The sequence below is a fragment of the Capra hircus genome, chromosome 12, assembly GCF_001704415.2.
Source record: "Capra hircus breed San Clemente chromosome 12, ASM170441v1, whole genome shotgun sequence".
Taxonomy (NCBI): Eukaryota; Metazoa; Chordata; class Mammalia; order Artiodactyla; family Bovidae; genus Capra; species Capra hircus.
The window spans coordinates 35166004-35193909 of record NC_030819.1 but is presented as its reverse complement, the minus strand read 5'-3'; the positions used below and the strand labels follow the sequence as shown (position 1 = coordinate 35193909).

The following is a 27906-nucleotide window of genomic DNA, read 5'->3' as shown; positions in this document are numbered from 1 at the left end:
TCTACTGTGCACATAATTCAATTTCCAACACACTCTCTGAAAGTCATACTTCTTTAAGAAGCAGAAGAAAAGAAAACAGAATCAGAGCTGAGGGAGAGATGGTCAATTCAGTGCTGCACCATCACAGCAGCCACACATTGGGTCTCAGGGTGAAGCACTCTATACCATGCACCGATCTATTTTGCCATCAGAACACCTTGAAGGGTTGGTATTGTTAGCTGCCTTATAAGACAGAAAACTGAGGAGCACAGAGGTGGAATTCCAAGTCCCTTTCTCTTCCTCACTATTCTGTACTGACTGCCTGGAGAAAATTACTTATTAACGGCTGATTTGTCAAAGTCTCCCCATAGCATCCATACACTCTGCAATTCTCAAAGCCCCACAGTTTCACAGAACACCCTCCAGGGACACAATCACCTTTGAAAGGATGTCCTCATTTCCTACAGCAAAGCTCTATCTGGAAGACACTTAAAATTCTCATTTCCCTATAGAAACCTCTCCAGCGCTAAACAAACAATTTACTGTTTTGTTCTCAGAATTATGTGGTTATCAGTGGATAAAATTGTGGAACCTGAAAAAGTCTTGAGTCCAGAAATCCATCTCAGTAAAGTATTAAATCACATGCACAAAAAACTAACAAATAAACAAAGAAACAAAACCTAGTATATGATGAAAGTATCTGTTGAAAATACCTGCTGCTAAAAAATATGCTCTACTAGGTGTAAAAAGGATTAACCCTTTGTTTAATTTGAAAAATATAAAAATAAAAAATAAGTAAACTTAGGTGGCTTATGAAAAGAACATGTGAGTGCATACCTGAAGTGCAACTGACATTTTCTTCCTTAAATCATGAAGTCCAATATCTCTTGTCCTGATTTCATCAATCCAAACACCACCTTCAGGTTCTGACAGTCTAAAAAGGGCAGCGATGAGGGAACTTTTTCCAGCCCCTGTTCTTCCTACAATGCCAAGCTGTAGAGAGATCCAGGAGAGAGTAAGAATTAACAAAATGCAACAAACCTGGGAGAAATGCTGGCTATTGATGATGAATTTTAAAAGTTCTATATAAAGAGTAGTCTATAAGTTTCTCAGTCATGGCACTGTTGACATTTATGGGCCAGATTTCATTCTTGGGGGAAGAGGGCTTGTCCTGTGTATTGTAGGATGCTTAGCAGTGGCCTTGAACTTGACCCACTAGATACCAGTACCAGTAGCACTCCCTAAATCAACTGTGGCAACCAAATATTTCAGACACTGACAACTGTCCCCTGGTTGAGAGCCCCCTAGTCCCAAGAAGAGTTAAAAATGACAATCTGCTGGCAGTGAAAGGCCAGCGATCTCCTAAGTGGTCCATAAGAAGTCAGCCTTTAAATTAGCTTTATTTCTATAGCCTGAGTAATTTGACCTGGAGAATTATGTGACTAATTTTATGGAGATATCAACAAATAAAGTTAGAAGTATTATACATAAAAAGAGTATTCACTTCTTCAAGGGCCTAATTATTTAAGAGGAATTATTCTTTGGTAGAAAAACTAAAAAAATTCCCAATATTAAATATCTTAATTATATTATATCTTGAAAGAAAATATCTTAAAATTATAAAATGCAGATCTCAGTGTCTTATAGAGGACAGTAGACAAAATACACATAATAAAGTCAACATCAACACAACATTTGCTACTTATATGGGACCTTTCACTGGAGCAGTTCAAAAGGTATTTTATAAACAAATTAATACTTGCAATTGCACCTTGGAAAGATACATGTCAAGTGTCAGTCAAGTCATTAAAACCAAAGCAGAGAGAAATTCAGTGCACTAACGATAAGATTGAGGCTTTTCTGATGGCTCAATTGTAAAGAATGTACCTGTCAATGCAGGAGACTCAGGTTTGATCCCTGAGTTGGGCAGATCCCCCAGAAAAGGAAATAGCAACTCACTCCAGTATTCTTGCTTGGATAATTCCATGGACAAAGGAGCCTGGCAGGCTACAATCCATGAGGTCACAACGGAGTTGGACACAACTAAGCAACTAATACCTATCAGTGCAGGAGACATGGGTTCAATCTCTAATCCAGGAAGATCTCACAGCTACAGAGCAACTAAGCCAGTGCACCACACCTACTGAAGCCCACACGCCCTAGACCCGGGAGCCACAACAAGAGAAGCCACCGCAGTGAGAAGCCTAGGCACTGCAACTAGAGAGCTGCTCACTGCAACTAGTGACCCCTCATTCATTCCAACCAGAGAAAAAACCAGAGCAGCAACAAAGACCCAGCCCAGCCAAAGATAAATAAATAAAATTATTTTGTAAAAAGTTATGTTTATACTATGTTGTAGTTTACTTAGTGCACAATAGTATTATGTATGAAAAACAATATTCATACCTTAATTTTCAAATACTGATTGCTAAAAGAATGCTAACCACCATCTAAGCCTTTATTGGGTAGTAACACTAAAAAACACTGATGACAGATCAGAAAAACAAGTTTAATAATAATAAAATGGCTTGAAATATTGTGAGAATTACCAAAAGTTGACAGAGGCATGAAGTTAGCAAATATTGTAGGGAAAATGGTGCCAATGTACTTGTTCAAAAATGAGTTGTTGTAAATGTTCAGTTTGTTAAAAAAAAGAAAAAGAAGCAGCATTATCTGTGAAGCACAATAAAAATATGCGTCTGTCTGGGTGTTCTCATACATAAATCAACACATGTTAAGACACAGGTGACAACTGTATCCATGAGAATGTGTGTATGTTCCCATGTTATGAGCTCTACTGACACTGATCCATCTGTGCAAATGGGAACATTTGTAGACTTTGGATAATGGGCTGAGATATGTAGGGGCATTGAACGCCAGTCATGACCACAGGACTGTGAGCTCCAAACTCCAGTGAGGAGAATAATAAGAAACAAAGGACTTCACGGGCAGTCCAGTGGTTAAGATTCTGAGCTTCCACTGCAAGGGACTTGGGTTCAATCCCTGGTATGGAACTAAGATCGCACATGCTATATAGCCACACATCCCCTCCAAAAAAGGCAACTCAAAGGAAAAAAAAAAAAAAAAAAACCTGGCTCTGGCTAATTCTACAGTTAAATCATTAAACCTATAAATATAGTCTGAATGTCTTATCTGGGTCACCAATGGGTTTTACCAATTCCACACGGAAAGTGTCACCAGTATCAGTAAGTTTACACCAAAGACACTTGGAAAAAATCTTACTTTAGCTGCTTCACAACAGCTCCTTTCTGTTTTTCCTACCTCTTGGATCAGAGTGGGAAGTGTAAGACAGGAAGACAGGAGCTGTTGTGTCTTCAGCAAGATGTCATGGGAAAATGATACCACTTTTTGAAATTAAACTGATGTCCAATAAAATTAAGCTATAAATCCCAGGTTTGTGAATGTGCAGGGAACCAGGCCAGGGTTCATCTCTGATGACCACAACAACCTGTTAGACACTTGCTCCTGGATCTCTCTTCACACATCAAACTCAACATGATCAACATCTGATGCCCCACATAAAACAGCCATGTCCTCTGACTTCCCCACTCTGCTTCTTTCCCAGGCTCATAGGCACAACTGTCCACCTTCCTTCCAGCTTTCCCTGAGTCCAGCATGCTGACAAGCCCTGAAGACTCTACTCTTGCAGTGTTTCATGGCTCGATCCCTCACTTTAAAGTCCACATTCACCACCCGGGTGTCAGGATGCATTATCGTTTAAAAAACAAAATAAAACAAACTCTTTTCTTAATCATAATCAGTGCAAATGAATTTGAAAAGTAAATAAAGACTAGATATACCCTAGAAGTCTGATAAAACCAATCTTGAGATGTTGATGTTTTGATTTTCCAGATTTGTGTTATGTGGTCTTAAAGATACAAATTTACATATTTAAACAAAATATGATTAGTATGAACATAATGTATCTTCATTTAGAATTTCAAATTTTTATTTTATTCTACTTTGCCAACAAAGGCCCATCTAGCCAAGGCTATGGTTTTTCCAGTAGTCATGTATGGATATGAGAGTTGGACTATAAAGAAAGCTGAGTGCCGAAGAATTGATGCTTTTGTACTGTGGTGCTCAAGAAGACTTCTGAGCATCCCTTGGACTGCAAGGAGATCCAACCAGTCCATCCTAAAGGAGATCAGTCCTGGGTGTTCATTGGAGGGACTGATGTTGAAGCTGAAACTCCAATACTTTGGCCACCTAATGTGAAGAGCTGACTCATTGAAAAAGACCCTGATGCTGGGAAAGATTGAAGGTTGGAGGAGAAAGGGATGACAGAGGATGAAATGGTTGGATGGCATCACTGACTCAATGGACATGAGTCTGAGTAGGCTCCGGGAGTTGGTGATGGACAGGGAGGCCTGATATGCTGCAGTCCATGGGGTCAAAAAGAGTTGGACACGACTGAGCAACTGAACTCAACTGAACTGTTATAATGTATCTTCATTTAGAATTTCATAAAAATATTTATTTTAAATGGCTATATAACATTACAGTATATGTGATCATTTAACAAACTTCTACTGGTAGATATTTAGACAATCTCCAATATTTTGCTATCATAAATAACTGTGTCAAATATCCCTGAGGCTCAGTCTCTGCAAACAACCTTAATTATTTCTTTCAGATAAATTCTCAGATGTGGAATTGCTGAGAATAAGGTACGTACATTTTAAGAGAAAGCTGCTAAGTATTGCCAACCTCCAGAAAAATGATACCATTTTCAACTTCCACCTGTTTCCCTGCACATTCATAAACCTGGGTATTATAGCTTTGTTTTAATTAACATCAGTTTGATTCCAAAAAGTGGAGTCTATTTCCCAGGACGTCTTACTGGAAACACAACAGCTCCTGACTCCCTGTCCCCTGCACCTGCCCACTCGGGTCCACGTGCTCTCACTTCTCAGATTAAACCCCAAAGGTTGGCTCTGTGTCACTCCACTCCAGGATATCTCTTCTACAGAACTGTCCCCACTGACCTCTCCATCCTTCATGTCCATGAGTCAGCTTCCTTGGGGTCACTAGGTAGTTGCGAGGGTTGGATATGAAAATGTGTGTTACACACCTGGTAGTTCTTTTCCCTGAATGCCCTGCAGGTGCCTAGTTCTCCACTCACTGGATCAGGGCATCGTGCCTTTGCTCATGTTGGTCTCACCTCCCAGAATGGCTTTCACATGCATTTCCACCTGCTGAAGCCCTGACCACACATCACTGAGTCTGTCTCACGTGACTGATTCTTCAGAAATGCTCTCCCTGTCCCCTATGTGTGCTTATCTCAATATTAACAGGTGTTGTATTATCTTTTCCTAAATTTATATAAAAATTCTGATAACCTTCTAGCTTACAGAATATACCTATTTTCTTGTTTCTTCAACTGGCCTGTATATGTTGACAGCAGGATCTGTATTGGACTTGACTTTTTCTGATTTTTATTCCCTGTGGAGCCCTGAGACAAAGAAGCTTCTGCAGAAAGCTGAGATTTTTAATCAGGCCAGAGAATTTATGGAAAATTTATCATCATATTATTTAGACATATGATAAGTTGGACAAAAAGAAACATGGTAGACGGATCCTACAGCCATAAATAAAACTTCAAATGGCCAACACTTCATTCTTATGGGACAGACAACAACTTCCACCATGTAAGTGGTTATGGTCATTTTATACAGTATAAAAACTATAACCATCATTGGTCAAGCACTTACTCTGACCCATGTGCTGGGTGCTTTACATGTCTTATCTTGTTTAAGTCGTACAACAAGCCTAGGGGTTAGGTCCTATCAATTCCATTTTTCCAAAAGAAGACTGAGGCTTAATTAGTCTGCTTGAAATTTTGGTTCAGTTCAGTTCAATTCAGTCACTCAGTCGTGTCTGACTATTTGTGACCCCATGAATCGCAGCACGCCAGGCCTCCCTGTCCATCACCATCTTCCGGAGTTCACTCACACTCACGTTCATCGAGTCCGTGATGCCATCCAGCCATCTCATCCTCGGTCATCCCCTTCTCCTCCTGCCCCCAATCCCTCCCAGCTTCAGAGTCTTTTCCAATGAGTCAACTCTTCACATGAGGTGGCCAAAGTACTGGAGCTTCAGCTTCAGCATCATTCCTTCCAAAGAAATCCCAGGGTTGATGTCCTTCAAAATGGACTGATTGGATCTCCTTGCAGTCCAAGGGACTCTCAAGAGTCTTCTCCAACACCACAGTTCAAAAGCATCAGTTCTTCGGCACTTAGCCTTCTTCACAGTCCAACTCTCACATCCATACATGACCACAGGAAAAACCATAGCCTGGACTAGACGGACCTTTGTCGGCAAAGTAATGTCTCGGCTTTTGAATATACTATCTAGGTTGGTCATAACTTTTCTTCCAAGGAGTAAGCGTCTTTTAATTCCATGGCTGCAGTCACCATCTGCAGTGATTTTGGAGCCCCAAAAAATAAAGTCTGACACTGTTTCCCCATCTATTTCCCATGAAGTGATGGGACCAGATGCCATGATCTTCGTTTTCTGAATGTTGAGGTTTAAGCCAACTTTTTCACTTTCCTCTTTCACTTTCATCAAGAGGCTTTTTAGCTCCTCTTCACTTTCTGCCATAAGGGTGCTGTCATCTGCATATCTGAGGTTACTGATATTTCTGCTGGCAATCTTGATTCCAGCTTGTGTTTCTTCCAGCCCAGCGTTTCTCATGATGTACTCTGCATATAAGTTAAATAAGCAGGGTGACAATATATAGCGTTGACGTACTCCTCTTTCTATTTGGAACCAGTCTGTTGTTCCATGTGCAGTTCTAACTGTTGCTTCCTGACCTGCATACAGATTTTTCAAGAGGCAGATTAGGTGATCTGGTATTCCCATCTCTATAGGATGAGACTCAAACCCACATCTGTCAGCCTCTTTTCCATTCTGCTGATGAACTTCTTAAACCTGGATGGCCTGGTATCTTATCATGTTTCTGTATAGCTAGAACAGAGAAAGTGGGGAGAGGTATAGCTGCAGTTAAAGGAACAGGCCTACCATAGAGATCCTGTGGCCAGAGAGGTGAAGCGTGATGTGGACATGGGTACATATAACACGGTGAGTGGGACAAGAGGGATGACATCACTGAGGAAGAGAGTACCTGAGGTCAGGTGGCTGGCTGTCAGCAGGAAGAACCAGCACCCCAGGTGGGCTGGAAGAGAAACCTGCAGCCTGGTGGGGCAATGGTTCCCCAGGAGACAAACCAAACAGACCTCCTGCCCTGCTTGGGGAGCGAGACTCATTCTTTATCCCATCAGGTGGTGAAAGAGCCGCACACACACTGCTGCACAAGGCTGTCTCTGACTCCAGGTCCAGGCAGGGCTGAGCCTGTGGGAAATCCCTCCAGTCCCTGTAGGAAGCTTGTGTGGGGAAGGTAGGAGCAGGATGAAAACTGCCAGTGATGAAGACGAGACTCCACCAAGAGGATGCAAAGAAATGCAGTGGAATCTCACAGAGTTGAATTATAAAGCATAAGCGCAATTTGCGGAATTTGAAGGTGAGTAAATCTATAGGGGAAGTGGCACAGAACTTTCTAGAGCCTCATGCTCAGTCATAACAGGGACTTGGGTAACTTCTGAGCTCAACTTCAACCTGTCAAAGGATGTTTAATAGAAATCACAGGTTATCACTCATAAGAAATGCCTATGGGAGAGAAAGGAATTTACCAGAAGGTCTTGTTCAAATGAGTAAGAGGTCCGGATGGGCCTGAGACTCTGCATTTATAGAAAGCTCCAAGAGAGGTAGGAGCTGCTGGCCCTGACACCACAGTCTGAGTCACAAGAAATTAGAAAGCCGTCGATGGACGTGAGTCTGAGTGAACTCCGGGAGATGGTGATGGACAGGGAGGCCTGGCATGCTGCGATTCATGGGGTCGCAAAGAGTCGGATATGACTGAACAACTGAAGTGAACTGAACTGAACTGAAGGGAAGTGGGACAATCTGGAGTGAGGAGAGGGGTTGCTGAGGAGATACTATGTAAAAAAGGAGAAAATGTAGGAAACTAATATTTTTGCACATTACAGCAAGGTCTAGTAAGCATCTCTAAAAGTATATTATAGAAGTAAGAGCTCTGAGCAAGAAAAAAAATAACAAACCAAAACCAGTCTATCGTGAGAGCTGGATAAATGCTTTAAAATGTCCCAGAACTCTAAAATCATTAAATCAACCACAAAACCATCTAAATGAAAACTGTAACCTGTGTTCAGAATCTAACTGGGAAGATTAAGGTGCTATTTACCTCATCTGAGGTCTTTATTTTTACTTGCTATTTCTTCCATGAATTAGAATTCTATGTAGTACCTACTACATTTTCCTATTGACTCTAACTTTCAGGAATCAGGACAGCAGAGGAAACAATGGAAAGAGAATAAAGCCCCATTTTGGCTGGGCAGGCTCACTCCCACATCCCCCACAGCAGCCTCTTTCAGTCAAACCCAGCACCATAGGGGTGACCCAGAGTGATGGGGTGAGACAGATTAGCAGGGAAGGAAACCTGGGATGTTCACAGGTGGAGTAGAATCACTTCCTGAACACACTGCATGGGTATTATCTCCAAACACAGAAATGAAGCTAGCGTTGTCAAGGCAGAAGGGGATGACAGAGGATGAGATGGTTGGATGCCATCACCAACTTCAAGGATATGAGTTTGAGCAAGCTCCAGGAGTTGGTAATGGACAGGGAGGCCTGGTGCTGCAGTCCATGGGGTCACAAAGAGTTGGACACAACTGAGCGACTGAACTGATCTGTGATACAGGGAATAGACCAAGTCAGAGATCAAAAGTCAAGCTACCACAGTCATTAATTCAGTTTCTAAATTCAATCTGTTCTCAAATATTTTGGAATCTCAATAGTCCTATGATTTGCAGTTTTTAAGAAGGAAGAATAGAATCTATTATGTTCGTAAGTTGTGCTGCAGAGTTTCTTAAATAATTCCTATTTTATGGCTTTGGGGAAAATTAAGACAAGTGCAAGTTAACAGAATCGCATTTACAACAGGAAATCTGACAGACACACTGTCTGAGAGTAAGCTAACATCACCTCCAGTGCTCTCAGGGACAGGAGTGTATCAAGAGCTGTGGTTAATGTTTTCCCAACAAAACAGTCCTCAGCCTCTTCCTGAACTGCGATGGAACTGGAAATAATTATGAGTCATCTTTAACGCTGCAACTAACTGAAGCTGCTCCCTGGGTATCATTTGGCAATAAGTTGAATATGTATTTCATGTTACAAGGATATCATTCATTAAATTACAGCTATAGTCCACTAGCGGGTTGTGGTGGAAAGAGTTAAAGAGCAGTTCTTTTAGTTGTTCATGCAGTTGTCGTGTGTGCATGTTCTGGTTACTGGCTGCTCACACCTGTGTGTTACTCACCCTTGCAGACAGCAGTCCCTCAGCACCCTCTCTAAGCCCTGCAGAATGCCACTTTCTAGGGAACAAACATGAAAATAAGATGCTCCTTGATTTTAAAAAGCCTCAAGGTACCGTGAGATAGAGACCTCAAATTACAAAACATGCACAGATGCTATCTTACATTTTAATTACAATAAAGTTCGCATAACATAAAATTTAACTACTTAACCATTTCTAAGTGGATGGTTTAATGTTCAGTACATTCACGTGGTGTGTAACCAAGCTCGATAATTTTTTTTTTTTTGCATCATAAAACTGAAATTCTATAATCATTAAACAAACAACTACCCATTGCCACTCCCCAAGTCCCTGGAGACCACCATCCTACTTCCTGTCTTCCTGAATTTGGCCACTCTGTGTCAAATTCATAGAATTTCACCACCTCACATAAGCAGAATCAGAGTATTTGTTCCTTTCATGTCTGACATTTAGGAAGATGTTGTCAAGGTTTAGCCATTGGTCATAAATTTCCTCCTTTTAAACATTGGATATTCCATTGTAAGGATTAGTTCCTTCAAACTTTTGGCTGCTATGAACACAGTTGTACTGTGAATGCTACCTTAAAAGAATATATAAGACCCTAAGAAAGAATTGAGGGTCTCAAAGACGCATTAGAATCACCTCAGAAAATGAGGAGACTTTCACCATCCAGATGACAGAGGGGGAGGTGTCTGAGGCAGGGGGCAGACTGCACACCAGAAGCTGGGAGGATGTGGTGCTTTGGGAGAACCTACACACAACCCAAGTGTAGTGGTGTGTGTAAGTCAGGAGACATTCTGGCAGCAGAGGGAGGTGAGGAAGAGCTTCCTATCAACTTGTCTGCTCTGGTTTATTCTCTTCAAGAGTCTGCCCTGGTCCAGGCCAAGGGCCTCAAGTTGAGTATAAAGGAACATCACAGCAGCCATGGACACTGGCCGGTTCAGGTCACAAGCCTCTCTGCCATCTCCCATGTGGATCTTCCCTGCTCTGTTCAATTTGCTTTTGACTCTGAGCAAATCTCTAGGTCCTGCCTCCATCACAGGTCCTGGTTCCTCACCCTTGACTGAGTCATAATTCTGGTCTCCATTCTAGTAACAATGAGCTCATCCAATGGCCCCTGCTGGAGTGGACTTGGGGCTGTGCTCTGGATCCCGCACCAGCTCTCCCAGCCCAGTAAGGATCAGATCTGTGCTAAAGAAAGTAGTCTTTGGGGGGAGGGCAGGGGGATGGCAGCTCAGCGTGGATGTGTAGGAGGACAAGTCTTCAGAAAAGACCAAGAGACAGGAGCAGGTTGCAAACAGGGCACCGTGGGAGGAAGAGAAGATTTCAGAAATACAAAGAAGAAAAGATGGAAAGGAGATAGTGGAGAATTAGGGACAGGGAGCTAGGACTGACTTCCCAGACTTTGTATGAATAATCAGGTGTCACATATAGTGTCCTGGGTCAGGTTAAAATTGAGCCCAGGAGCCCAGGGCCCACCAACCGCCATGAGGGAGCTCACAATACAGGGGATAAAAAATGCTTGCATCCCCATTCCGTGGTCAGTTTCCAAGAAAGATTCACCTACATATCACTGATTAAATCTGCATCCATGAGGTACAAAGAGCTCTCTCCCCACCCCCAACACACTGACAAGGAAACCAAGAGCAGATTTGGTGCTAAAACTTTAGCTGGATTTTAAAGAGGCAAATGGCTTAAACTAACCTTTTCTCTTGGGACAGTGGGTACTCTCAGGTTCTTCAGTACCAGAGGCCTATCCAAGCTGTACCTGAAGTTAATATAATAAAAGTCAATCTCTCCTCCATGGGGCCAGGATGGCGGTGGACGATTCTCAAGTTCCCAGGGTGCTTCTTTCTCAAGGTCTGTATACTCAATCCCCCTTTCTACTGAAATCATCTGAAACACATATGACATCACATGAGTTAGTATCAGAGAGTATTGTTTATGGAGGTTCAGAGACTGTAAATGAGACATTTTGCTTTTTTTATCTTTATATCTGATTTTATACAGTTCACAATATCCCAGGTCTTAGCATCCACAAAGGACAGAAATGAGAGTCTGATGAGGCCTTGGATGAACTACAAATTTGTTTGTCATCTTCAATACTTTTACTTACAGCCACTTCCTCCAAATTTATATTAACACTAAAAGAATTAGAGAAATGAATGCTAAGACTTTATTGATCCACTTTTCACACCTGAATGAAAAACAAGAGCATTTTGTCAAAGAAAAGAATATTTATGGACACCAGTCAGTAATGTGTGGCTACAGAAGAGTCATGTATTACAGATAACAGAACTGGATGGTCATCAAACCTCCATTTAATTATTAGTCATTTTCTATTCTATTAGAAGCGAGAAGTGGAAAGATTTCATTTTTATTGTTTTTCTCCCTTTAGGAGAAGCTGCAAATATTCAAAAGTGCATAATTTACATATTGACCAAGGCCTCCTAAACAACCATGACTCCACATCTTTGAGAGCAGTTTCTGAGAGGGAGCTTGCTGCTGCTAAGTCACTTCAGTTGTGTCCAACCCTGTGCGACCCCACAGACAGCAGCCCACCAGGCACCCCCATCCCTGGGATTCTCTAGGCAAGAACACTGGAGTGGGTGATAGGGAGCTTATCCTACCAGAAAGAAGGGCCACCAGAAATTTCAGGTGTTCAACACACACAAGAATAAATGATAAAATGGGGGAGGGGCAGGAGATAGGAACATATTAATTAAAGAAACCTCAAAAAAATGAATTTTTTATTTTACAAAATATGAGGAATCACCTATTAAGAAACAAAGATAACCAAGCTGCTAAGAAATTAGCTTCTCTCCAGGATTTCAGAACCTCTCTCCTACAGAGACATTTGTTGTATTTGAGGACAGCTTGTGACGAATATAAAACCTTCTGACATGGCACACATAAGACTGAGAAAAGATGTATGTATTTTATTCATGTCAATGTATGGTAAAACCAATACAGTATTGTAAAGTAAAATAAAGTAAAAATAAAAATTAAAAAAAAAAACTTCAAGCAGATGAAGAAAAATGTTAAAAAACTTTGTTAACTATGATGTGAAATATTAGTTTTACTATTTTACATAAGAATTGCTCTTATGCCATTTAACAGCAAGGAGACTTGAAAATGCTAAGAATGGAAAGATAGTCATCACCATATTCTCCACTTCGGCGCTTTGCCTGACGCACCACTGGAACATCCTCGTGAGTGTGAATGTGAGAGACAGCACCAGGCCAACCTGCCCGAGATCCAAAGCTAAACGAGGAAGAAGAGGAATAAAGTCAGTCTCCTTCTCAAGCCCTCATGCAGCTCCTTCTGTCACTTTATGAAGAAGACTCCTTTATTTTTATGAGTTTTAAAGTAGAGTTGATTTACAAAGTTGTGTTAGTTTCAGGTGTACAGCAATGTGAATTAGCCATATATATATCATCCACTCTTTTAAAGTTATTTTTCCCATATATGTCATTACAGAGTATCAACTAGAGTTCCCTTTGCAATACAGAAGGTCATTTTTAGTTTTCTATTTTATATATAGTACTGAAAAGACTCCTTTATAACATTTAAATCATTTGCATGTAATGATAGTATTACTCATAATATTACTTCTGTTGATTGAGATAATAATACAGTTTAAAAAAAAAAAAAAAACCACCATGAGGGACTTCCCTGGTGGTCCAATAACTAAGAATCCAAGCTTCCCATCAGGGGGCTGAGGTTCAATCCCTGGTCAGGGAACTAGATTCCGCATTCCACAACTGATAGGGCACCTGCTGCAACCAAAGTCCTGCCTGTCACAACTGAGACTGAAGATCCTGTGTGTCCCAACTAAGACCCAGTGGAGCCAAATGAAAAAGTAAATTTTAAAAGTACTCTGAATTGGGGGTTCATGTTTGGGAACGCATGTAAGAATTAAAGATTTAAAAAAAAAAAGAAAAATAAAAAAAATAAAAATACTCTGAATTTAGAGAGCATTAACAATGTTACTGTTGTTGTTCAGTCACTAAGTTGTGTCTGACTCTTTGTGATGCCATAGACTGCAGCACACCAGGCTTCCCCATCCTTCACTATCTCCCAGAGCTTGCTCAAACTCATGTCCTTCGAGTCAGCAATGCCATCCAACCATCTCATCCTCTGTCATCCCTTTCTCCTCCTGCCCTCAATCTTTCCCAGCATCAGGGTTTCTAAAGAGTTGGCTCTTCGTGCCAGGTGGCCAAAGTATTGGAGCGTCAGCTTAAGCATCAATACTTCCAATGAATATTCAGGACTGATTTCCTTTAGGATTGACTGGTTTGATCTCCTTTCAGTCCAAAGGACTCTGAAGAGTCTTCTTTAGCACCACAATTAAAAAGCATCCATTCTTCTTTCTATTAGTGGGATATTTTATTACTATAGACTCTCAATCTCTTCACTTTCTGCCATTAGAATGGTATCATTTGTATATTTAGGGTTATTGATATTTCTCCTGGCAATTGTGATTCCAGCTTGTGAGTCATCCAGCCTGGTATTACACATAATGTATTCTGCATATAAGTTAAATCAGTAGGGTAACAATATACAGCCTTGTTGTACTTCTTTCCAGTTTTGAACCAGTCCATTGTTCCATGTCTGGTACTAACTGTTGCTCTTCACCCGAATACAGGTTTCTCAGGAGACAGGTAAAGTGGTCTGGCATTCCTATCTCTTTCAGAATTTTCAGCAGTTTGTACTGATCCACACAATCAAAGGCTTTTGTGTAGTCAATGAAGCAGATGTTTTCCTGGAATTCTCTTGCTTTCTGTATAAATCCATCAAATGTTGGCAGTTTGTTCTCTGGTTTCTCTGCCTTTTATAAACCTAGCCTGTACATCTCTAAGTTTCCAGTTCATGTACTGTTGAAGCCTTGCTTGAATAATTTTGAGCATAACCTTACTAGCATGAGAATTAAGTGCAATTTTATGGTAGCCTGACCATTCTTTGCAATTGCCTATCTGGGGGATTGGAATTAAAACTGACCTTTCCCAGTCCTGTGGCCACTGCTGAGTTTTCCAAATTTGCTGATATATTGAGTGCAGCACTTTAACAGCATCACCTTTTAGGATTTGAAATAACTCAGCTGGAATTCCATCACCTCCACTAGCTTTGCTCATAGTAATGCTTCCAGAGGCCCACTTAACTTCACACTCCAGGAAGTCTGGCTCTAGGTGAGTGTCCACATAATCATGGTCATCCAAATCAGTAAGATCTTTTCTGTACAGTTCTGTGTATTATTGCCAGCTCTTCCTAATCTCTTCTGATTCTCGTAGGTCCTTATGATTTCTGTCATTTATCCTATTAATTCCAACTGGACTGAGATACACTTTATGGTACTATATAGGTGAGGGTCATGTCATTATTCAAGGTCATTCCTGGTGGCTCAGTTGGTAAAGAATCTGCCTGCAATGCAGGAGACCCAGGTCAATCCCTGGGTCAGTAAGATCCCCTGGAGAAGCAAATGGCAACCCAATCCAGTATTCTTGCCTGGAGAACTCCATGGACAGATAAGCCTGGCAGGCAACAGGTCATGGGGTTACAAAGAGTCAGACACGACTGAGTGACTTTCACTTTCACACATCGTTATTCAGATTTTTGTTCTTATGGCTCCAATTTTCATTGTATAATTTCACTTTCTACATCCAATGTAGTTGCAGTTGCAACCACAAAAACAAGGCAATGGGTTCTAACAGCCAGTGTTTTAAAATCTAAAGTATTACTCTCGTTGTTCCATTATCAAATACTGTGATTCAGGGTTATTACTATGGAACAGTTCAGTTCAGTTCAGTCACTCAGTCGCGTCCGACTCTTTGAGACCACATGAATCGCAGCATGCCAGGCCTCCCTGTTCATCCCCAACTCCCATTGTTCACTCAGACTCGTGTCCATCGGGTCAATGCTGCCATCCATCCATCTCACCCGCTGTCGTCCCCATCTCCTCCTGCCCCCAATCCTTCCCACCACCAGAGTCTTTTCCAATGGGTCAACTCTTTGCATGAGGTGGCCAAAGTACTGGAGTTTCAGCTTTAGCATCATTCCCTCCAAAGAAATCTCAGGGTTGATCTCCTTCAGAATGGACTGATTGCATCTCCTTGTGGTCCATGGGACTCTCAAGAGTCTTCTCCAACACCACAGTTCAAAATCATCAGTTCTTCAGTGCTCAGCTTTCTTCACAGTCCAACTCTCATTTCCATACATGACCACTGGAAAAACCATAGTCTTGACTAGACAGACCTTTGTTGGCAAAGTAATGTCTCTGCTTTTCAATATGCTATCTAGGTTGGTCATAACTTTACTTCCAAAGAGTAAGCGTCTTTTAATTTCATGGCTGCAGTCACCATCTGCAGTGATTTTGGAGCCCAAAAAAAATAAAGTCTGACACTGTTTCCACTGTTTCCCCATCTGTTTGCCATTAAGTGATGGGACCAGATGCCATGATCTTCATTTTCTGAATGTTGAGCTTTAAGCCAACTTTTTCACTCTCCACTTTCATGTTCATCAAGAGGCGTTTTAGTTCCTCTTCACTATCTGACATAAAGGTGGTGTCATCTGCATATCTGAGGTTATTGATATTAGGAATGCTGAATTCATGCCATGCACCCCAACAGCTGCTCATTTGGTACCCACACAGCAGTGAGGACACTGTTCTTTGCTACAGAGAATCTTTCTCTGCCCAGTACACCAGGCACCTACAGCCAAGAGATCCAAGTAGCCCTAAAGTTAGACCTAAACCCTAAGCTGCACAAAAAGCTTAACAGTAAATTTGGCTCTCTCCATCCATGTCCAGGACATTACCTGGAATGTTCAAGTCAGCTTACTACAGTTGCATGGACCTCAACCAATTTAAAGAAAGATAAAAGGATAAAAGTTCTCAACAAATACCTACAGTAAATAAACAAACAAACAAACAAACCACCCAAAGTAATCCACAGATTCAGTGCAATCCCTATCAAACTGCCAATGGCATTTTTCACAGAATTAGAACAAAAGGTTTTACACTGTGTATGGAGACACAAAATACTATGAAAAGCCAAGGCAACCTTGAGAAAAACAGAGTAGAAATTTGAAGCTGGGTAGAATCAGGCGCCTTGTCTTCAGACTATACCGCAAAGCTACAGTAACTGAAACAATATGCTACTGGCACCAAAAACAGAAATATAGATCAATGGAACAGGATGGAAAGTCCAGAGATAAACCCGTGCACCTAAGGTCACCTATGACAGAGGAAGCAAGAATACACAGTGGATAAAGACAGTCTCTTCAATAAGTGGTGCTGGGAAAACTGGACAGCTATGTGTAAAAGAATAAAATTAAAATACTCCCTAACATCATGCACAAAAATAAACTCAAAATGGATTATAGACATATAGGTAACACCAGACAATATATAACTCTTAGATGAAAACTCTTAGTTATATGTATTCTGATATATAACTCAGAATTCTCTCTGACATAAATTTCAGCAAGATCTTTTTTGATCAACCTCCTAGAGCAATGAAGATAAAAGATAAACTAATGGGACCTAATTAAGCTTAAAAGATTTTGTACAGCAAAGAACACCATAAACAATACTGAAAAAACAACCTTCAGAATGGGGAAAAATATTTGCAAACAAAGTGACTGACAAGGGATTACTCTCTGAAATACACAAACAGTTCATGAAGTTCAATATAAAAAAAAGTCCCAGTCAAACTATTGGCAGAAGATTAAAACAGACACTCTCCAACGAACACATACAGATGGCCAAAAAGCACATGAAAAGATGGTCAACATCTCTAATTATTAAAGAAATGCAAATCAACACTCCAGTGAGGTCTCACCTCACACTAGTCAGTATGACCATCGTCAAACAATCTAAAAACAATAAATGCTGGAGAGGATGTGAAGAAATGCTCCTACCCTGTTGCTGGGAATGTAAACTGGTACAGTCACTATGGAGAATGATATGGAAGTTCCTTTAAAAACTAAACCAGCACTACCACATCATCCAGCAAGCCCATTCCTGGGCATATATCCAGAGAAAACCATAATTATAAAAGATATATGCACCCTAATATTCACTGCAGCACTATTTACAATAGCCAGGATGTGGAAGCGACCTGAATGTCCATCAACCAAGCAATGGGTAAGGAAGATGTGTGGTATCATATAGACAATGAAATATTATCCAGCCATAACAAAGGGAAGAGAATGCCATTTGCAGAAACATGGATAGACCTAGAGATTTTTATACTAAGTGAAGTATGTCAGACAGAGAAACACAGAATATGATATTGCTTATACAAGAATTCTAACAAAAGGCAACAAATGAACTTATCTGCAAAACAGAAGTAGAGTCACAGATGTAGAAAATAAACTTATGCTTACCAGGGGATAAGGGAAGGGAGGGATAAACTGAAAGACTTGGGTTGGCACATACATACTACTATATACAAAATATTAAAATAGATAATTAATAAGAAACAAATGTAAAGTACAGGGAACTCTGTAATGACCTATATAGGAAAAGAATCAAAAAAGGCATATATATATGTATACGTATTTCAGATTCATTTTGCTATACACCATAAACTAAGACAACTGTGTAAACCAGTAAAATTTAAAAGAATGGTCTGAGCCAGCCACAGCAGGGGTCCAAGACACCACAGGTCTGCTGGAGGCACTTTCATATCTGGTCTTTGCTCTTAAAGATTCAGAAAATCCAAACCAGAAATTATTTTCTAAAGGACAATTTATTTGAAGTTAATTAAAATGCAAATTACTAAAAAAAAAAGATACATGCAACCCAATGTCCATGCGGTATGGAAAAAGAATCTCTTATAAAGTGGATATACGTATAACAGATTCACTTGGCTGTACACCTGAAGTTAACACAACATCATAAATCAACCATACACCAATCAAAAATTTTTAAAGAGGTCTCAACAAAAACCTACTGCAAATAAATAAGTAAATGGAAAAAAATATAAAAGTTTTCAAGACACAAATGTCTTCACATGGACACACTGTGGAGTCATATGCTGCAAACACTTTAACTCATTAGAACCAAACAGTATATATTAGACAAGATGGCAAGAGTTTAATAACTACAAAGCTATAAACTGTAAACATACTACAAATATTCACACATTTACTTACTTTCTACCAGAATCAGAGCCCCAAAGGCAACAACGGTGACAGAGATGGCACAGATGACATCTAGATACACAGCGAGCCATCGGGATGTCGTCAAAAGCAGGAACCAAGCCTCTGCATTTGTGAACCGTAATAAGCATAATACATAAACAGAAAAACCATGTTAGCTGCTTCTAATGAGGGAGAGTATTTCCTAGTTGAGGTACAGAAGATTTTACACAGGTAGGACAGCAAAGTCACACATTCAAGGAACCTGAAGGTTCCAGAAAACTAGGTTCTAACACAAGGCAAGGTATGGGACACAAAGGAATCAGTCCAGGAAGCATGCATTGAAAACGTCAATCCACAGGTTATCAACAGAAATACAATTACAAGAAATAAGATGGAAAATCGTCTCATTGCTGCATTTTCTGCAGTGCTGGGCCCAGCATGAAGATTGTCCGCTCACACTTAGACTGTTCCAAGCTCTCACACAGCAGAGAGCACAGCTCACACTGTTTCCAGCACCTTCTGCACTCACCACAGGGCCCTGTAGTGTTTATTCTTAGGAGCCACTGTCTATATGACCATCAGATAACAGGATCTGCATGTGGTTTTCAAAATGCCATTTTATCTTCAAAATATAGTAACAATTGAAAAGTTTGACCAGGATTTTATAGACTTAGAGGAAATTCTGAATTTTCTACCTAAGAAAAACAAATTCACCGATACAAAGTATAATCAAGTGGGTGGCAAATCAGGAAATTAGTTTCATCAATCATGTCTGCTACCGCCATGCTCTGAAAAGAGTTGGCAAACTACAGCCTGGGGAACAAGAATTTGCTGATGTATTATCTTTGCTTGTCTTTGTGCTACAACAGCCAAGGTGAGTAGTTGCAGCAGACACAGTATAGCACACAAAGCCTACAATATTTTCCATCTGGATTTTTGCAAAAAACAAAATTTTACTGAGTCCTGCCCTAAAGAGACAGAAGTCCACAGGACAGTGATGGAAGGACAATGCAAGCCATCGGGGGAGAAAAGCAGGGGGTGATGGGGAAGAGGGGAGCACAGAGGGGATGCAGAGAGGAAGGGGTGGGGGAGGTGGGTGTGCAGAGGGGGACATGCGGGTGACAGAGAGAGGGGTGCTAGCCTACTAGGCCACCTGAGAGGGAGGTCAGGCCTCAGGAGGCAGCACATCCCATCTGAAATTATTTCCAGAAACTTACAGACCTGAGTGCAAATCCTGATATGTGTCGAACAGCTCCTGAAACCTCTGTTCAGCTTTGTATGCCCGGATGGTCCAGAGTCCCCGCAGAGAAGATGCTAAGTGGGAAAACACTGGGCTCCGAGCTGGGGAAGCAGAGATAGACACACGACAGAGAAAGTCAAGGAGGCTGGATAAGAGAAAACCCACTAACTCCTGGGATATGTGGTGACACATCCCACCAATAGGAATCCTCCATGTGACCCTCACTCCTGCTCACATCAGGCTTCACTTTAATGACATGGGAATGAAAGATTCTCTTTGAAACTATGTTTGACCAAATTCCTTCACAGCTAGATTTAGATAAAGAAATTCTTTACTGGTTCTTTGATCAAGGTCCTCTCAAACATGTCTCCCTCCAAATTCTTCTGGCATCTCTCCAGGTGTAAATTGTTCACAAATTTTAAAAAATTTATTGAAGTATAGTCTTTTAAATATAAATTTATTTTAATTGGAGGTTACTTTACAATATTGTATTGGTTTCACCATACATCAACAATTATCCACCACAGGTATACACATGTTTCCCATTCTGAACCACCCTCCCTCCCCCCTCCCCGTACCATCCCTCTGGGTTGTCCCTGTGTACCAGCCCCAAGCATCCAGTATCATGCCTTGAACCTGGGCTGGCAACTCATTTCATATATGATATTACACATGTTTCAATGCCATTCGCCCAAATCATCCCACCGTCTCCCTCTCCCACAGAGCCCAAAAGACTGTTTTATACATCTATGTCTCTTTTGCTGTCTCACATACAGGGTTATCTGTTACCATCTTTCTAAATTTCATATACATGCGTTAGTATACTGTATTGATTTACAACAATGTATTAGTTTCAGGTGTATAGTTATTCATTCAGTTATTTTTTTCTGATTATATTCCATTACAGGTTATTATGAAATGCTGAATAAAATTTCCTGTGCTTTAGCAAATCCTTGTTGCATACCTATTTGACAAATAGTAGTGTGTCTATTAATCCCATATTTCTACTTTGTCCCTCCCTCCCTCCCAATCTGCTTTGGTAAGCTTGTTTTCTGTGTCTCTGAGTCTATTTCTATTTTGTGTACAGATTCATTTGTATTATTTTTAGATTCCATGTATAAGTGATACCATATTTGTCTTTCTCTGACTTTTAAAAAAATATTATTCTCTAAATCCATCCATGTTGCTTCAAATGGCTATATATTTTCTTTTTCATTGTTCACTAATTTTTGAATCAGTAGCATTCTAAAATTTAATTCATCATTAAAGTCCTTACCACACTGAATTTTGATGAGCTACCTGTGTTTTCTCCCCACCTTAGATGAGTAACCTAAGGACTGGGATAGACTCAGTACATCCCCACCCTGGACCACAGCCAGACCCAGGACAGGGTGAGACAAGTAAGGGAAGGGACAGTCTGCTGCCTCCCCTGTCCTGGGCCTCCCCCTGCACCTGAGCCAGGAGCCTCTGTGCTGGTCACGGAGCACCCGGCACTGCATCGCCCTTGTGCCCACAGGACCCAGCAGATGAGGAGCCTTTGAATGGTCTTGACTTCCACTCCAGGAGCCTGATGGGTGCTTTCATAACTGCCCTGCTACATCTCTGAACCGCGACATGATCTAGCACTTCCGCTTTGTCCTTTGTTCACTCAAAGAGCTGAAAGTGACTCGGTGGTGCCTTTATCATCCAGTTGAGTACATGTGTTCTCATTCCAGCTTCTACACTGCTTTTTCTCTCTTTACTGACTTTTTAGCTTCCTATACCATTGTGCTTATAAGAGCAACATAAACTCAGATGGAGCTCATGTTCAAAATAATAAAGGCAAGGGACTGTGTTCAGACCTTTTCTTCAGTCCAGCAGGTGCCCCAACCCACCCTCAGAACTCGGTCTGGAAGCAGGGTGCTCACAGGGATGATGCAGGGGTATTCCAGGGCCCATCACCCTGTCAGAAGGATGGCGAGAGTCCAGCTCCAGAGAGCACAGAAAACTCACTAGAACCAGGCTCTCATTTCCTGAGCAAATGAGGTTATGTCAACACTATCCATCACAGACAAGGCTTGTGAGCAGGAAACAGACGTGGCTGTTCACCCAGGGAGAGTCCTGGAGTGAACGCTTCAGCATGGCCTCCCTCACCTGCTTCCCTGTCAGGAGATCAAAGTGCAGCTGATTCTCTCCAGCAGGGATGGAGGGTGGGGTGGACTTTAGAAACCAGGTGTCATCTCAGCCTTGAACACCTGGGAACCAAACACCCCATCACCTACCTCACCTCACGCCCAAGAGTTACAGGCTGAGGGAATCTGGGCCTGTAAAAATCTATCCTGCTTCTCTCAAACCCCATTTAGGGCTGAGCAGGATGCCAGGAAGAGTGAACTGGAGGGTCTGCAGAGAAAATTAGCTAGTACACGGGGAGAGGGGATGTCAAGGCTCTGGTGCTGTGTTGCCCAAAGTAACACTTTTCCCACAAGCACTGAGCTCGCTGTCCTGAAGCAGACTATGTCACAGTCACGGTGTCTGTCTGCAGTCACAGACTCGTGTAAACCTACAGTTCACAGGACTGACGCCTGTGTTTCCCACAACCCTGAGGACACTTGGGGACACACCCCACCAGGACTGCAGATCTTCCTGGGCAGGACGACCCCAGGCTGACAGCCCTGCCGCAGATGATCATTCAAGCCATGTGAGACCTGCTGGTTGTGAGTAAGTTCCTAATTCCCTCATGTCCAAGGGTCCAGTGCCTTTGGTCATGGCCAGCAAGTAATGTACAAGCATCAGTTCAAGAAATCCTCATGAGAACCCCAGAGACAGGGATCAAGAGCACTCACTGCCCAAGATTAACTATTTTAACCCACCAAAGTGACAGACCTGGGTGTGAGACATAACTTTCTTAATCCCAAGGTTGTGCTTTTAATCACAACAGCAGTGTCTCAGAGGGAGCATAATCAGGGTTAAGGATGCTCGTGTGCGACGATGTGCATTTTTCTCCAGACTTTGTTATTTATGTTCAGAAAACCCTCAGGTACCATCCAACAGCCTTCCCCACTACTGCACATCTTATTAAGCACCGAGGTTGAACTAAGTTCCTGGGGATCTAGTATGAGAACTCCTTAAACAGCAGACTTGAAGATCCATGGTCCTAATACACCTGACACACATCCTAACCCTCCCCTAGCAATGCTTGTAGCAGACCTTGCTAGTTGATCCCAGTACCTTTCAGACAGAATTTGGATATGACTTCATCATTTAGGCACTGCCAAAGGCAAAAAACTGGTTGGAGAAATGCAACCAAATGCCATCCTGGTTTTATGTACTTGTCCATTGCTATGCTCACCTTTGCAAAAATGTGCCCCTCAAAACCCTATTATAATTAGCTGCCAAATGTCATTAAGATGAAAATGTCAACCTAAGCTTCCAGAGGCAGTTACGCAGTAGGATCTGAAACTAAACCTCAGGACGTCAGCAGCCTTTCACAGCACAGGCAGGATTATGCCTTCTGGCCACAGCAGTCAGGTGTCCTTCTTTTTGCTGGTGGCTCCAGCAGTGACCTGAAGACACTCCGTTGCTCAGTTGTGTCTGACTCTTTGTGACCCCATGGATGGTAGCCCACCAAGCTCTTCTGTCCATGGGATTATCCAGGCAAGAATTCTGGACTGGGTTGCCATTTCCTCTTCCAGGAAATCTCCCCAACCTAGGGACTGAACCCATTTCTCCTGTGTCTCCTGCATTGGCAGGCAGATTCTTTTATCACTGAGCCACCTGGGAAGCCCTAAACATACTTTCAGTTACTATTTAGAGAAAACAGTGATGTCAGCATTTAAGGCACAGACCCACCACCTAGAGAGAACATAAACAGTTCTAATCAACTGGCTCACCACATTTGGTTACCTGGGGTGTATAGGAAGGGATCTCTGGATTGAGTTTAGTGTCTAACTTATTGCAGAGTACTAGGATGCAGGAAAATCCACATATTCCACAGAGACGATGCACAAGTTCTCAGACTCTCCAGCTCAAAATTGAGAAAATCCTGTACTGCTTCTTGAAAAGAGCCTCAAGAGGTGCCCTTCTCTCCACTTCCATATGGATGTGAAATGGCCCTTCCCCAGGCAAAAATCTCTGTCAAGTGTTCCTTCTGGAACAACTCCTCATTGAATGTCCCAGAGAGCTGCTTTTCAGCAAGACTCTCGAATGATCCCATTTCATGGGCAGCCTCAAACCATAAAATGTCTGAAGCCTTGTCTTCACAGAAGACTGGATGGAGCTTATCATTCCTCTTATCTCCTCAGATCCTTCCATCAAACAAGTCACATCAGCAGAACGCCACACACCTGGACTCTACTGCTCTCCATCCATCCAAACACCTCACAAAACTGGACCTTACAAAAGTTAGCTGGTTCACTTGATGACTGAAAAAAATTTTTTACAGCTTTTAGGAAATGGATGATCAGTATCCTTTTTGCAACTAATTAGAAAATATCTCCTTAAACGTGAAATTGTTAGTTGCTCAGTCATGTCCAACTCTTTGTGACCCCATGAAGTATAGTCCACCAGGATCCTCTCTCCATGGAATTCCCCATGCAAGAATACTGGAGTGGGTTACCATTTCCTTCTCCAGGGTAACTTCCTGACCCAGGGTTCGAACCAGGGTCTCCTGCATTTCAGGAAGATTTGGAAGTCAACAGGGAAGCAAGCATCTTATGTGTTAATTATAAAAATAAAACATGCAATTGCCACAGTGAAAAAACTCATTTGACTGGATAACTGAGATTTTTTTTCCACTTGGTAGATACAAAGACCATGAGGCTCAACATTCTTCTCTTCTTGGCTTGGTTTCTAGGTTCAGTTCAGTTCAGTTCAGTCGTTCAGTCGTGTCCGACTCTTTGCAGCCCCATGAATTGCAGCACGCCAGGCCTCTTGTCCATCACCAAATCCCGGAGTTCACTCAGACTCACGTCCATTGAGTCCGTGATGGCATCCAGCCATCTCATCCTCTGTCATCCCCTTCTCCTTCTGCCCCCAATCCCTCCCAGCATCAGAGTCTTTTCCAGTGAGTCAACTCTTCGCATGAGTTGGCCAAAGTACTGGAGTTTCAGCTTTAGCGTCATTCCTTCCAAAGAAATCCCAGGGCTGATCTCCTTCAGAATGGACTGGTTGGATCTCCTTGCAGTCCAAGGGACTCTCAAGAGTCTTCTCCAACACCACAGTTCAAAAGCATCAATTCTTCGGTGCTCAGCCTTCTTCACAGTCCAACTCTCACATCCATACATGACTACTGGAAAAACCATAGCCTTGACTAGACAGACCTTAGTTGGCATAGTAATGTCTCTGCTTTTGAATATGCTATCTAAGCTGGTATTAATTTGTAACAATTATTTATGGTTGAGATCTCTGATATGAACATATTCCCACCTTACTTTTTGGCTACAGTTTTTATAACTTTTAAAAATATATAATAATTCTACTTATCTTATTAGTTTTAATATTGAAGTATATGCATTAATATTAAGATAAATTCAATTATTTCATTACCTGTGATTATCTACACAATAGAATGATTAGTCATAAAATGTGATCCCCTATTTTAAATTTTTTTTTTTGGATGCACCTTGCAGGTTCTTAGTTCCCTGACCAGGGAGTAGAGCAGCAGAAGCACAGAGTCTTAACCATAGGACCGCAGGAAAGTCCCTGTTCCCATTATTCTAAAACTAGGAAGCTGAATCGGAGAAGGCGATGGCACCCCACTCCAGTACTCTTGCCTGGAAAATCCCATGGACAGAGGAGCTTGGTGGGCTGCAGTCCATATGGTCGAGAAGAGTTGGACATGACTGAGTGACTTCCCTTTCACTCTTCACTTTCATGCATTGGAGAAGGAAATGGCAACCCACTCCAGTGTTCTTGCCTGGAGAATCCCAAGGACAGGGGAGCCTGGTGGGCTGCTGTCTATGGGGTCACACAGAGTCAGACACAAGTGACACAGCAGCAGCAGCAGCAGCAGCAGCAGCAGGAAGCTGAATGGAGTAATAAACTAAATGTATACTGAACAGACCTCCCTCTCGTGTCCTCCAAGGATTTCTTTTCAGCATCGTTTATATGAATTACTTTAAGAAAGGGGAGCCACAAACAGTGTGGAATCGCCCCCAAATACTAGTAATGATAAAGAGCAAACCTGCAAATAACAAGGCTTATCTTTCAATAGGGCTTCCCTGGTGGATCAGACAGGAAAGACTCCACCTGCAATACAGGAGACCTGGCTTCAGTCCCTGGGTCTGGGAAGATCCTCTGGAGAAGAGAATGGCTACCCTCTCCAGTATTTTTGCCTAGAGAACTCCATGGACAGAGGAGCCTGGTGGGCTACTGTCCATGGGGTCGCAAAAAGTTAGACATAACTGAGCGACTAACATATGTCTTTTCAATACGTTTAACAACTGCAACTTACTTGAACATGTGAAAAAAAGTATTTTTAAAATATATCACTTCTGACATATGTTTCATGAGGTCTCCTTTACTTTTCTAATCTTTTCCTTTCCTTGTCATTTCTGGTAACTTTAGGAGGAGAAAAATTGTCTATTTTCCTTCTACATTAGTTCCAACATGATAAAATATTTTTAAGAAAAGTATTTACGGAGTGGATACCCTGTGTTAGGAAATATGTCATGAACAAGACAGAAATGGTCCCTGTCCTCATGGTGCTCACATCCATCCTCCTTGTGCTAAAATGCAAAGCTGCATCTGACCTGCACCAGCTCTATCTGCCAGAGAGATGTTGTGGGGAGGGAGGTGGGAGGGGGGTTCATGTTTGGGAACGCATGTAAGAACTAAAGATTTTAAAATTTAAAAAATTAAAAAAAAAAAAAGAAACATGCTGACTCACAGTGGCCATAACATGCAATTATCTAACATTGACTTGTGAGAAATTCCAGAAGACAGAGTGCAGAATTTCAGGGGTCTGGTTAATTATGGCATAAACAGAAGCCAGCCTGCACTGCCATCCCAACCTGAGAGCCCTTTGTACTCACTTGTACATTCCAGGCGTTTCACCTCTCGTGACGTCCTTAAGAAATACCACCGGAGGACAAAGAAAATGATGCCAAGGGGAATCACAGGTATAGCAGTCCAAGGAATCGCAGCCACCATCACGCCCACCACACCAACAACAAGAAGAAATGTCTGAAAAAGCAAAAATAGATGCAGAGGCCTCCTTATGAAGGGTACTTGCCAAAGATAAACTGTAATGATTTGTTCTATTAGGATTAAACTTCTTTCCTCAAAAAGACTTATTGGGACAGCAGGGAATGCTTTCCCTTTCAAATAAATAAAATTATAGGCGGTCCTCATGATACTTAGTGCATATGTTGAACAGGATAGTAAGACTTTTGTAGGTATCAGCTTTTGTGATACACGCAGAAGCTGTTTGAGGCAGGCATTACTACTTTTTTTTCCCCTCAGATTTTATTTTAATATTTTTTACTTTACAATATTGTATTGGTTTTGCCATACATCATGAGAATATATGGGGCTCAGAGAGTAGGAGCTGAATCCCAAACTCTCAGGAGTCAACAGGTGTTACTAGAGAGATGAGCAAGCAGGCATCACAGGTGAGGAATCCAAATGCCTCAGCTATACATGGAGGAATAAAGAAGTGGTTAAATACAAATTCTGTGTCCAGAAAAGTAGGACAAAATTTAAATGTTGACCTTTGGAAGTAGGAATTTGTCTTTCTAGATTTTCTATCCATAGTTAATACTTACTGAGTGTTGACTGTATACAGAGCTATACCTTCGCACCTTCACATGTATTAACCCATTAATCCTCCCAACAGCTCTATCTAGTAACAGCATTGTCTTATTTTATAGATGGAGAGAGTGAGGCACAGGGAGAGGAAAAAAAAACTCGATGGACACTGCAAAGCCTAAGTCACGAAACTGGGAAGTCCACGTCACGAGGCTTTATGACATATTTAAGCTTGCCCCCAATATACAGCCATCTATCATTATAGTAAGTATTTAAAATGCCTATTCCAAAAGTTAATGATTGTAGCAACAACAGATTCCATTCACCAAATGTTTACTGTACATAAGACAATGGGCTTAGAGTTCCATGAGCATTTTCTTAA

The 27906-nt window shown here is 41.6% G+C and overlaps 1 protein-coding gene across 1 annotated transcript in view; it reads right to left on the bottom strand.

The window, feature by feature from the left end:
* LOC108637259 (multidrug resistance-associated protein 4-like) overlaps window positions 1-27906 on the bottom strand; it is a 92712-nt gene that overhangs the window by 32377 nt on the left and 32429 nt on the right. Inside the window, exons 7-12 of the mRNA XM_018056305.1 lie at window positions 26810-26960; window positions 19781-19900; window positions 18572-18682; window positions 12579-12679; window positions 11120-11311; window positions 817-972 (exon numbers count right to left, since the gene is read on the bottom strand). Of these exons, the coding sequence (XP_017911794.1) occupies window positions 817-972; window positions 11120-11311; window positions 12579-12679; window positions 18572-18682; window positions 19781-19900; window positions 26810-26960 (831 nt within the window). The remainder of the gene's footprint in view (window positions 1-816; window positions 973-11119; window positions 11312-12578; window positions 12680-18571; window positions 18683-19780; window positions 19901-26809; window positions 26961-27906) is intronic.